At 30.8% G+C, this 13407-nt stretch overlaps 1 protein-coding gene across 1 annotated transcript in view; it reads left to right on the plus strand.

Annotated features, from left to right (window-relative positions):
- Positions 1–10110: 10110 nt before the first annotated feature.
- Positions 10111–13407, plus strand: part of LOC117175961 (regucalcin-like) — a 10825-nt gene continuing 7528 nt past the window's right edge. Inside the window, exons 1-3 of the mRNA XM_033365841.1 lie at positions 10111–10160; positions 10282–10444; positions 10526–10649. Coding sequence (XP_033221732.1) covers positions 10111–10160; positions 10282–10444; positions 10526–10649 — 337 coding nt within the window. The remainder of the gene's footprint in view (positions 10161–10281; positions 10445–10525; positions 10650–13407) is intronic.

Here is a 13407-nt window from a genome sequence, read left to right on the forward strand (position 1 = left end):
ATTAAAAAAGGAAAAAAAGAACGATTTATAATTTTCGTTAAAAAATCAATTTTGTCGTCAAAAGATTATATTTTTGATTAGAAGTTTAACCATCTAGTGAAAAGATAGTTTTTTTTGTAAACAAATTATAATTTTCGCTAAAATTGATCTTTTCAGTTGATAAATCATTTAATGGGTCAAAAATTTATCTTTATGCTTCAAGATTTATTATTTTAGCAGAATTTTTTTTATTATTTTAAATTTTATAGTTTGAAAATAAATTTCTCTAGTTGTTGAAAATTCGCCATTGTCGATAAAAACTATATATTTTTCACAGGAAATTTACGATTTCACTTTTGGTTCAAGTTATTAAATTTAACCTTTTAGTTAAAAACTTAACTTTCTTGGTAGAAAATTAATCTTTTTGGTTCAAGATTCACCGTTTTAGTAGAAAATTAATTTTTTGTACCGCAAATATAACTATTCAATTTTCGGTTGACAACTGATTTTTTAAAAATAAAAATACAAGTATTTTGTTAAAAAATCGCCTTTTCTGGTAAAAGAAAATAATGTTCTTGTTTGAAAACCGAAACATTTGGTTAAAAGTAATTTTTTATTGAAGAATAATCATTTTAATTAAAAGTTAATTTTTTAGCTTGAAACTTATCTAATTTGTTACAAAAAAATTTCCGGATGAAAATATCAATTCTTTTATCTGAAAATTTAAATATTTAATTTTTTCTTTAAAAGTTACCTGTTTTAGTTTAAGATTTACGTATTTTGTTGGAACTCATCTTAAACGAATTCTTACATCCTCACAAATGTTTCAATTTCCCAAATTTTGATCTGCTGAACATAGTTAATTGATAATTAATGTAAGAGCTATTTACGAAATTATAAATAAGCGTAACATTTTAATTAACTAATTATTAATTATTTATTAATTATTTCTGGTAATCAAAAATTTAGGCAAATTCAAATTTCAAGAATAGAAATATTTAGGGGACTCAAACATTCACTAAATGTATAATTTGGCCAATTTATAATTGTATAATTTATATTTTCGGCTATTTATTCACTAAATTCTGTTATTTCTATTAATTTTTTTCATTATACTGTTTTCTATTACAATTAAATAACGAACTCTTAAATGTGATATTTTTTTAACTCAAATAGACTTCGTAACGAAGCTCGAACTTTTTAAATGCCTATATTCACTTTTAAATGAACACCATTAACGAACATTTTTTATCTTTGATATCAATCAAATTATTCGAAAATTATTTTTCGAATCAAGAAATATTTGTTAAATTTTCGAAAATTTTTCCCAGTTTTCAAATATTTCTAATCTATTTAAAATGTTTTAAATTCCTGAAAATATTGTTAACTAACTAGAATTCTATTCAGGATTTTCAAAAATTATCCAAATTCTTTAGATATTAAATCATAATCTTCTTAATTTTCGCAGAAATTTCAAGAACTTTCTTTCATTCTCTTAAAAACTTTCAAAATTATTTGTAATTTGTTGAAAAGTTTATTCTTAAAAATAAAAAATTATTTAAAATTTTCACACGAATGTAAGGAAAATTGTTTATTTTTTAATCTTATCAGACCTTCTAAATCTTCTAATCTCTTAAAATGATTCAAAGTTTTTCTGCAAAATTAAAAAAATTGTGCTAAAATCTGTTAGATACTTTTTTGACCATTTTAAAAATTTTTCTAAATAATCTCTCAAAATTAATTTGACAAAATTCAAAGTTATTTTTATTTTTCGTATTGACCTAAGAAAAATTTCTTTTATTTTTATGAAAGTTTACAAAATTACTTTGAAATCTTTTAAAATTTTAAATATTTTGAATCGTTTCAAAATATCAATGAATAGTTATTTTAAACAAATTTAATGAATTTGAAAAAATTCAAAGATTTTAAGGATTTTAAGAGCTTTGAATCAACTTAAGTTATTTTTGAGAAACTTTAAGAGATTTACATTATTTAAAAAAGTTGAAGGTATAAAAAAAAATTGGAAGAGTTTAAGGATTATCAAGAAATATTACAGGATTTCTTAGAGTTCAAGTAATTTTAAGGATTTATTAGGGACTTGACGGGAATTTAAAGTTCATTTTCAAAGGATTTTAAAATATTTTAATAAGTTTTAGTGTCTTTGAAGAATCTCTGGTGATTGATTATAAATTTATTTAAAAAGATTTCAAAGGATTTGAAAAAAATTTAAGATTTTAAGGATTTTTAAAGTATCTAATGAAATTTAAGAAAAATATCAAGAACTTACGTGATTAAAATTATTTTTAGCCAAGTTTTAGAAACTTCTAGAGATTTTAAATGATTCTACAGAATTAGAACGACATTTGTTAAATGTTAAAAATGCACGGTTCCCAGGAAAATTATAATTCTTTTGGAATCTAGACAAATACCATTTTTTACTCAGAATTGGTTAAAATTAAAAAATTTCCTGCTGCAACTCAGAATTAAAATTCTTCCAAAAAAATTTCCTGTTCCAATTCATAATGTTGTTCCTTTTCGAAAATTTTCAGTTCCAACAGTAAATTTATAAAGATTGATTGAAAATTCCCTGTTTAAATTAAAGTTAAATTATTTTTATTTTTAATAAATTAAAAATCCTAGAAATGCTGCAAAATTTTATTTCGAGACATTGAAAGATCTACATTTTGTTTCAAATTTTTACAAATTCCAAATTTTTTCAAAGCTTTAAATATTTTTCGAAATTATTCAAATTTCAAGTAATTAAAATGAAATTGTTATAAATTTTCTTAACAATTTAAATGATTTTATAATTCATTTGAAAATTTGTCGTTTAAAATCTGCCAAAATCTACATTTCGTACTAAATTAAGCCGTGGGCTATTTGCGTCAAAGTTTTGGTAAGGATATCCAGATTTTTTATTAATTTTGAAATTTTTTTTATTCTTCTAAACATCTCTTCAACTTATAAATATTAAGCCATTGTTCTTTTTCTTAATTGAACAATATTAAATTGCATGGTATTATTTTTAAGTTAATTTTAAATTAGAAATAGTTGATAAAGTTCCGATAGGGCGTCTGCATTTGTTTAAGACTTTCCAATTGAAACAATTAAATTTTTAACATTAAAATCTAGAAATTCTAAAAATTTGAACTGATGCCGAATCTTTTTGTGCAATCAATTATTATTTGTTTTTTTTTCAATCTTAAGGTACAATTAAATTTTTAAAATCATTTTTCAATAAAAAGTATGTTTAAACATCTAAAATTGAAAATTTTTAAAGCAAAAGATTTTCAAATTACTCATTCTAAGCTGGTTCATATCATAATTGAAAAATATGACAATTTGAAGAATTATTTTAAAAAATGGTTAACATCAGTTGGACGTATTTTTTTAGTTTGTAAAATTGTCCGTTAAAAAATAAATGTGCGGTCATTTCCCTGTTTTCTTGGTCTAGCGGCCATCCTGGTTTTTGCATTATCATTTTTAAGTTATCTTTGAGTTTTTATTAAAATAAATTCTGAGTTTAAAAAATGTTTTTTGGCTCAATTTTATTTTAAATTATGTCGAGCGTAAGACATAAAGAAAATTATATGATTTAAGATGTATGCTGTATATCAGATAATAAAAATATTTCATCTTTAGAAATAATATTAAATGAATTGCATGACCATAAACTCTTACCAATATTTTTAATTAATGCTACTATTGACACTTTTTTTCATTTTTTAAATTACTTCGCGGTTTCCCGTTTGCGCCTTGAAAATTTTTAAACATTTGCTTGCAGCATTACTTGTTATTTATTATTCTTGAAAACTTGTGAAAACATAAGTATCATTGTTTAAGAAATGATACCAGAAAATAATTAGTACAAAATAAAACTGTGTCATTCCATGTGGCTTTGATCTCCCCCTTTTAAGGATGAATAGCCAAAATCTTGAAGATTTGATTGGCAGAGAGCCGACAAATGAAGGGGATTTTTATTTATCGCCCACCTTTCCTTGTAAGACTCGAAAGTATAAATTCGAAGTGAATGCCTTTTTTCGCATTTCTTAAGAAAAGATTGATTGAAAATTTTTTTTGTGAACAATGAGAATTCTGTTCGCAATTTGCGCTCTTAGCGCATTTTTTTCTTCAATAATTTGTCAATCCGCCTCGGGAAACGGCTCGCAAGAGAACTGGCAACACGGCGCGCAACACAACTGGCAGCACGCCGTGCATCAATTTTCCCCACACGGCGCGCAATTATTGATGCCACACGGCACGGAACTATTTCTCCCACACCGCGCGCAACCTAACTCGCAACCCAGATTGCCACTCGGGTAATTATTATTATTTTAAAAATTTTTCACCATTCTGCTATTTTATTATATAAATTATATTTCTCTTTTAAAAACTATATTTTACTTAACGACTAACTCAATATTTACAGGGTTGCTACAAAATTCCCATTTCGAAATTTCCTAAATTTTATCTAAATTAATTTTCCAGACTTTTATAGAAAACAGACATACTGATTTTCATAAGGAGCAATTCAGAAATTATGTAAGTCTGTTTGGGTGAGGGAATCGGAAGATATTACAAATTAATTTATTTTTCTACTGAAAACAACAGTGATCAATTCTCAGTTTAAAAAAATCTGTTTTTAACCAAAGAGTTTATTTTTCAATCAACAAGATTAATTTCTGCCTAAAATTACGAACTTAAAGCAAAGTACGCGGATTTTTAGATAAAAGAAATACATTTTCGACTTAGAATAATAAAATTTTCAATTAAAATATCTATTTTTAGTAAAATAAAATCAAGTTTGAACGAAATAGCTAAAAATTTTTTTTTAATTTCGACAAAATAGTTTAATTCTAAAACACATTAGGTTATCTTTGAACTAAATAATGGGATTTTAATACAAAAATGAATGTGCAACAAAGCATGAGGGTGTCAAATTAATGGATTAAAAATTAATTTTGAATACAGAAATGCCCCTAAAATAGTTAATTTTTCAACCTAAAAAATAAATAAATTTGAAGCCACAATGATGAAATAAAATAAAAATATTGATGCTATATCTTAAATTACAATTTGAAAAAAAATAAAATAATTTTATTCGAAAACTAGAACAGATGTATTTTTAATCAAATATATGTATTTTCAACAGAAGAATTAAATCTGGAGAAAATAATGTAGCGCGCACTCAAAAATTAAGTAGGTTTTTTTGAGTAAAAAAATTAATATTAAATAATAACCTTTTTGGTGACCCAATCTCTTAAAAAATTTACATTTCCAAACCAAAATGGTATAAATAAATTTTTAATGAAATGATTTAAGTTTAAAATAAATATATCCATATTAAACTAAAAAAATAAGAGTTTTGAACAAAATAAATTAAAACAAAAAAAGAAATCCTAGCAAAACTGGAATAGTGTACATTTCAGGTAAAAAATTAATTTTTATTAAAAAACAAAAAAAATTTTTACTAAAATGAAATATTTTCAAACAAAAAATGCATCTATAAAAAAAATTGAATTTTCCACCTAAAAATAAATTTTCTATTCAATAAGATAAATTTTAAACTAAAAAAATTAAAACTTCAACCAGAAGGATGATGTTGCATGTAAGTACATAATTTTCTTCAAAAAAGTATAAAATGTTAACAAAAAGCATCAATTTTTAACAGATAGTGGAATATTTAACTGAAAAAGATAAAGATTCAACTTGGAATGAAATAGTGTAATTTTAGGTTGCATAATTAATTTTCCAAGTGAAATAAATTTTGAACAAGGATCATCAATTTTCTAAAAAAAAAAGAAAAACATATTTTCAACCAAAAAAAATTAGTTTTTGACGAAATGTCTACATCTTCGGTTGAAAAAATTAATTTACAATTTTAAGAAACAAAAATTTGTGACAAAAAAACTAAAGCCTGTAACAAAATAAATTACATTTCAACTAAATAGTTCAAAATCGATAAAAAATGCATTCTCAGAAAAAATGTATATGATAGTAAAATTCTCAGTTAAAATGATTAATTTGCAATTACAAATAATTAATTTTCATTAACAGAGTGAATTTTGCAAGCAACGGAATCGATTTTCAACCAAATAGATCAATTTCATTCAAGAAGACAATTTTGACAACAAAAAAAGATGAATTTTCACAAAAATAGTTTCAAAAAAAAAGAAAATAAGGTTCCAACAAAAAATGTTAATTATCGATTAAATCGTTACATTTTCCGTTGACAAAATTAATTTTTAATTTTAGCAAATGATGTTTTTTACAAAGTAATTGAACCCTTGAACAAAGTAGATTTCTTATAAATAAATACTTGAACTTCGATGAAAAAAAATTGGACTTTCAATCAAAGAAAATGTATATAATAGTCAAATTATCAGTTAAAAAGATTAATTTTCAATACAAAGAACGAATTTTCATTAATTGAGTATTTTTTTTCAAATAAAGCAATGAATTTTCAACAAGAAAAGTTCTAAAAAAATATTTCGTTAGATTATACGACTCCCCCCTTACAAATCGTCTTACGTCATATTCGAGTAACCCCTGAGTCATCTAATTGACTAAAATAGGTCAATTTTGCAATAACATGTAATAATTCAATTTTCAGGAAATACAACTCATTTTCAACCCTAAAGAACAAATGTTTAACTACCTAGGTGAATCTTTAACTTAAACAGATTAATTAAAAAAAAAAAACAATAATCCTAAACCATAAAGCCAACCTTTCTACCAATCAATTTAGATTTCAATGCAAAGATGTAAATTTTTTACAAAAAAATGTAAAATATTCGTATAGTATTGATACATTTAATGTTACGCGCGAACTGGCGAGAGAGGGAGAGAGAGAGAACTTGCTAGAGTGGGGGATGAGGCCCCGATGTGATGATGGGATGCGAGGGAGCGGCAGTTCGTTGCCGACACGAAGCGAGAGAGCAAGTTTTGAAATGTAATCGAAGTCTAGTATATTTGATATTCTTATTAAAGTGCAATGTTTATTTAAATCCTTGATTCCGTTGTATTTGGTTTTCATCATTTTCACAATCCGTTCGAATTACTAGGATTTTAGAACTTTGTCTGACAAATTAACTTGCAGTTTTTTAGAAGTGGGATCCAAATCAGATACGCCGCATCGGGTACGCAAAATGTCTTCTGTTTCGGTTTTCGGTTGATCAACGAGCTCGCGTGAGGAGCCAGCCATAGTGAGTGAGTGTTATTCTGTGAATGTAATTTTCTTTTGGTGTATCGCTGTGTCGAGTTATATTGTAGGGGACAGTAAAGCTAGTGAATTGTTTAGAAGTCTAAGTGTTCGTTGATAGATTTCTGACAACATGGACGGCAAGCGAGAAGAAAACTCTATCCGTTCGAATTCGTAGGAGTTTACGGTGATTAAATGAAAGGAGATTTTGAGATCTCGAGAATGCAACACTACAGGAAATAAGGCTGAGTTCATTGCACATATTTGTGAGAACGATCTAGAGGTGAAAAATGGAGAACAAGGCGACCTCAAGCTGGTAGTGAGGGAGAACGAGGCCCTAATACAAGAACAGGCAGCCCCCAAAAAAACAAATCGAGGAGTTAGAGCGTGCAAAAGTTCGACAAGCTCAAGAAGCCCAGAGTCAAAGGGGTTTAAAAAAAGATGCAGCTCAGAGAGAAGCAATAAAAATGCAGCTGGAAGAGGCGCGACGAGAGCTTGACGTCATGCAAGATGGTGGATCGAGTCTACAAGTTCTAGAAGAATAAAAACTACCATTGGAGAAAAATGTTAGCCACGTGCGGACGTCACGAGCAAGTAACTATGAATTCGCGCGGTGAAGATTCCCGGTAATGAATCCGATGGGACAAGAGCGTCGCCACTGGTTACTGGAGGAAAGTCAGAGAGTGAACATCGGAGCAATAATAAAACTACTGAGCACATTCGATGGAATTGGAAGGAATGTGGATGGATGGGACCGTCAGGTTAGACTTCTCAAAAACGCCTATAGATTGGAGGATCAGGTCACGAGGGTTCTAATATGCTCAAGACTTAAAGGAAAAGCTCTTTCCTGGTTTTATTTGAAACCGGAGCATATAGAAATGTCGACGGATAAACTTTTAGCGGAGATAAAGAAAATGTTTTTTAGACGCCCCAATAAAGTTTTGTTACGTAAACAGTTTAAATAAAGAGTGTGATAGCGTGGAGAATCATTTTGTGAATATAATCAAGCACGAATTCAATGTTTCGATTCCATTCAAGATTTGCTGTCAGCTTTCGAAAGCGTGACTTTGCAAGGTAAAGGTAGTACGAGTGAACTGAATTCAAAACGCCAGAAAATAGGCGAAAAGGGCGAAGGCCCTAGTGGCAAGGAGAAGGGCGGCAAAGCGACTAGCAGTTTCATTCAAAAGGGCTACAATTGTGGCAAAATGGGACCTGTGGCAGCGCAATGTGATCAGGAAACCCGGAATAGGGGATCCTGTTACTCGTGTGGTTCAACTGAACATATGATTCGGAACTGTCCCAAGAGGAAGAAGATTTCTGACCAGAAGATTGCTAACGTCGAAGAAGAGGAGGACGATTTTCATCAAGTGGTCGAGCTACAACTGGAGGAAAATGGTGAATTATACAACATGGTGTTTAGAGTGCCTCTTGATAGTTGTAGTGCAGTGAGTGTAATAAAAACAAGTTTAGTGAAAACAAGTCTTGTGAAACCGCTTGATGCAAATTGTAAGCAATATGCTGGCATCAATAGCTCAAAGCTGATAGCCTTCGGTGCAATAGTCGTGAGTGCGAGAATGATAGGTATGATATGTAAAATAAATTTGTTGGTTGTGGATGATGGTACGATGATTGCACCTGTTTTACTTGGGCGAGATGCCCTCAAATGTTTTGGTTTGCAATTCATTGAAAGGCAAAATTTATTTGAAGAGGCAGCAAGCGAAATTTTAAACGTGGACGTGAAGGGGATAAGCAAAGGGAAAAGTGCGGGTATGGAAATTAATCTTTAGATAGATACTATCTATCAAAATAAAGTTCCAGAATTATTTCAAGTAGAAGACGTAACGGCAAAAAGGCCTCAGGATCCAAAAACAAAAGCACAGCTTAAAATTTGTTTAAAAGACCTTCAGCCATTTTCATTTCTGATCACGTCGCTTATCCTTTTCCGAGAAAAACGCAGTAAAAAAATTATTAGATAAATTAGCAGAACAAAAACCTATAAGAGCGAGTATTTCAGAGTATGCCTCACCTATTGTTCTTACTAAGAAGAAGAATGGAGAACCTCGAATGTGCGTAGATTTCCGAACTCTCAATAAACACATCGTTAGAGATAATTACCCTTCACCTGTTATCAAAGACTAGATTAAAATCATGAGTAATAAAAAATATTTTAGCTTACTTGATCTTAAAGATGGGTTTTATCATGTGAAAAATTCAGAGGACTCAATAAAATACAATTCTTTTGTAAAACCCTTCGGTCAGTTTGAATTTTAATGTATGCCTTTTGACTTAAAGTTTAAATTGTTGGTAATAAACAAGCTTAAGTTAAGGTTAGATGAATGCAAGTTTCTTTTTACAACAATTGAGTTTTTAGGCTATGAGATTAGCAAAAAAGGCATAAGACCCACAAAATATGGAAGAGAAGCAGTAGACAATTTTCCAGTACCCAGGAATGTTCGAGAAGCACAAAGTTTCTTAGGATTGACCTCGTGGTTTCGTGAATATATTGGGGGTTTTGCCTTGCCGGCTAAACCTCTATATGATTTGTTGCGAAGTGAACTGGAATTTTAATTTGGTAAAAAAGAAATGGACTCTTTTGATAAAATAAAATCAAAAATAATCGAGCGACCTATTCTAGCCATTTTTGATCCGCGCGACGAGACTGAATTTCATTGTGATGCAAGTGAAATAGGTTTCGGAGCTGTGCTTTTACAAAAGAAAAAAGGTTTAAAATTCCACCCCATCTACGATTTATCTAAAGGCACGACAGAAACAGAAAGTAAACAACAGTTTTGAGTTGGAGATGCTAGCCATAATTTATGCCCTCCGAAGGTTTCGAATTTATCTATGGGAGAGACTTTTTAAAATTGTCACGGACTGTGATTCACTCGCGTTAGTTCTTAGAAAACGTGACATAATTCTAAAATTGAAAGATGGGTCATGGAACTGCAAAGTTACGATCATATTACAGAGCACCGCGAAGGTAAGCGCATAACCCACGTGGACGCTCTTAGCAGAGTTAATTGGATCTGTGTCATAGAGGACAATACTTTTGAGCGCAATTTTTAATTGGCACAGAATAAAGACGAATTGATTGTAAAAAGGAAAAAGCAATTAGATGATACCGAAGATAAGTATTGCGAGTCGAGGAACGGAGTTGTTTATCGCAAGAAAAGTGACGCATTGTTATTTTATGTACCGAGAGAAATTGAGAAAAATATTCTCTTCAAAAATAACGTTGAATTAGGTCACATAGGGTCAGAAAAGGTGTAAGAAATTATTTGTAAAAGCTACTGGTTTCCGGAAATGCGAAAAAATTTTCTAATCACATAAAAAAACTGTTGTAAGTGTATCGCCTATGCTCCGTCGATGGGTAAGGTGGAAGGCTTCACGTTAATGATTCCAAAGGGTACTAAACCTTTCGAAACAATACACATTGATCACGAAGATATTGTGGATTCGCGGGTTCCAGGTGAAAAGCATATTTTGTTAATCATAGACGGATTCACTAAATTTATTAAATTATACCCAACCAAGTCCTCGACCACCGCAGAGGCTATCACACATTTAAAACAATACTTTTTAGCATATTGAAAACCCAAAATGCTAATTTCAGATAGAGGTCCATGGTTTATTTCAGAAGAAATTAGTAGTTTTATAGCAGAATATTATATTAAGCATGTCAAGCTAGCTACTGGATCAACGCAGGCAAATGGCCAGATTTAGAATAATAATTATACCGACCAGAAACGTAAAAATGTGTTTAATTATGAAATTAGCGATTATGTCATGATCAGGAAATTCGACGCAACGAAAGGTGTGTCATCAAAATTGCGCCCGAAGTTTAAAGGACCCTATTTTATTGCGGGGGCATTAAGGAATAATCGATATCTTGTAGCGGATTCCGGGCTATTAATTAACACAAAGAAAATACGAAAGTGACTGGGAGCCAGCGAATATACGACCTTGGGTTTTTGTAAAGGAAAAGTAATAATTCTGACTTTTTTTGAAATTTAATAAAGTCGCAACGTATTAGAAGTTGTATTGTTAAGCCGAGATTGTAAGATATTCGTATGATAGTGCAATGTTTATTTTAATCCTTGATTCTATTTTATTTGTTTTTTATCATTCACACAATCCGTTTGCATTACTAGCATTTTAGAACTTTTCCTGACAAATTAGCTTACAAAAAGCCCAGTGGGCACAAAATTTGGCGACGTATTTACGACATATTTACGACAACGTTACGACATCCTATGTCCATGTCGTTTCGGTGTCTTTGCGGTATCGTAAAGACATCATCAGATCATAAGACTTTTTTACGATATCGTAAAGACACCTTAACCACATGGACATAGGATGTCGTAAAGTTGTCGTAAAGACGTCGCCAAATGTTTTGCCCACTGGGAGGTGTTTTCCAACTAAATCAAATAATTTTTAAGCCGAAACGTAAATTTTCTACAAGAAACTTTTAATTTCAAAACGAAGGTATGAATTTTCAAACCAAAATGCATGAACTTTCAATTAAAGTACATCAATTTTTGACCAATAACGGAATCGTAAAATTCAGGTTAAAACAATACTTTCATTACTAAACAGCAGATTTTTAACTGAAGAAATAAACTTTTAACAAAATTGTATCCAAATTACCTAATTCTTAACTAAGGGAGATAAGTTTGTACCTTCAATAGAGTAGCGCAATTTCAATTAGCACAAATTATTTTCAACTAAATAAAAGTAAATTTGAACCGAATAGTTGCATTTTCAACCTAAATCATTTGACGTGCGTTCCGCTAACACCCCTACGACGGAAATTTAATTTTTTTTGATGCCATAACTTTGGGTGTTTTTGGTACCGCTGCTGATTTAAGGGCTCGTTTAGTTTTCTCAAACTAAACGAGTGTGTGTGTGGTGCTGACCACCAGAACTTTAACTGCAGACCATTGAAAAAATTTAAAAAATCAATTGCGCTAGAATTTTCAGCTTTTTTGGTCTCTCAAGAACTGCAAAAATTAATTTATAAAAATAAGTCCTATTTTTTAAAAATTACCCCTCGAATAAAATGTGCACTAAACCTAAATGTGAGCATATCAGAATTTCAGGCTTTTTAAGGTTCTTCTTTGGCAACAATCTTGATTTTCGGGCTTTCCTATTTTTCTCAACAAAAAAAATTTTTTTGGCGGAGGTTCTGGCCACCAGTCTCTTCCACTGCATAAAATTCTGAAAATTGAAATGATTAACAGCGCCCGAATTTTCTGCATAAATACCGATTTTACGACTCTTATTATTACAGCTAAGACTGAAAACATTAAATTTAATAGGGGTAATTTTTGGGGGGTTGTGGACTATTACTCTGAGGGTGAATATGTCTACTAGTGACTTGAGAAGCAGTGTCTGTTGATTATTTTTATTTTGGAATATTTTTACCATTTAAATTGAACCATAAAACAGCCCAAAATTACGGCATACAGGAAAAAAGTTTACTTCGTTGTGGAGGTGCTAGCGAAACGCACCTCCTCATCTGCACAACTGAAAGCAATTTTTTTCTTCAGGCGTCAGCGTATTGTCAACGCAGTGGGATATACACAAGTTGCATTCTGGCGTAACGACCAAGTCTTCTACATCGACTCCTATCTAGGGAAGCTATGTTCCTATCATACGGAGGATAGAAACATATTTTGCGTTCATATAGGTAACCAAATCCTGTTTATTTTTTCTTCCTAATTGGAATCATCTTTATCGTCAGAATTTGTGATCGTGAGATGTTGAAGAAAAGTTATGAAAATTTGAATTCCATGAATTCCTTGGATTCCGTGATTCCCACGAATTCTTTAAAGCCCGAATTCTTTAAATTATTTCCGCCCTCACGTGGCGTTGGAAAAGGGTAGGGGTGCGACCTTAAATTATTTCTTTAACCTGTCACTAGTGTGCTTTCCCGCCCCACGTGGCGTTGGAAAAGGGGTAGGGGTGCGACCTTTCATTATTTCTGCGACCAGTCACAGACGTGCCTACCTGCACCCACGAGGCGTTGGAAAAGGGGTAGGGGTGCGACCTTACATTATTTCTGTGACCAGTCACAGGGCTGCCTATCTGCCCCTGCGTGGCTTTGGAAAAGAGGTACGCTTGCGACCTTACATTATTTCTTTTAGCAGTCACAGAAGTGCCTACCTGTCCCCACGAGGCGTTGGAAAAGGGGTAGGGGTGCAACCTTACATTATTTCTGTGACTTA

Source organism: Belonocnema kinseyi, chromosome 7 (genome assembly GCF_010883055.1).
Source record: "Belonocnema kinseyi isolate 2016_QV_RU_SX_M_011 chromosome 7, B_treatae_v1, whole genome shotgun sequence".
In the NCBI taxonomy this organism is placed as follows: domain Eukaryota; kingdom Metazoa; phylum Arthropoda; class Insecta; order Hymenoptera; family Cynipidae; genus Belonocnema; species Belonocnema kinseyi.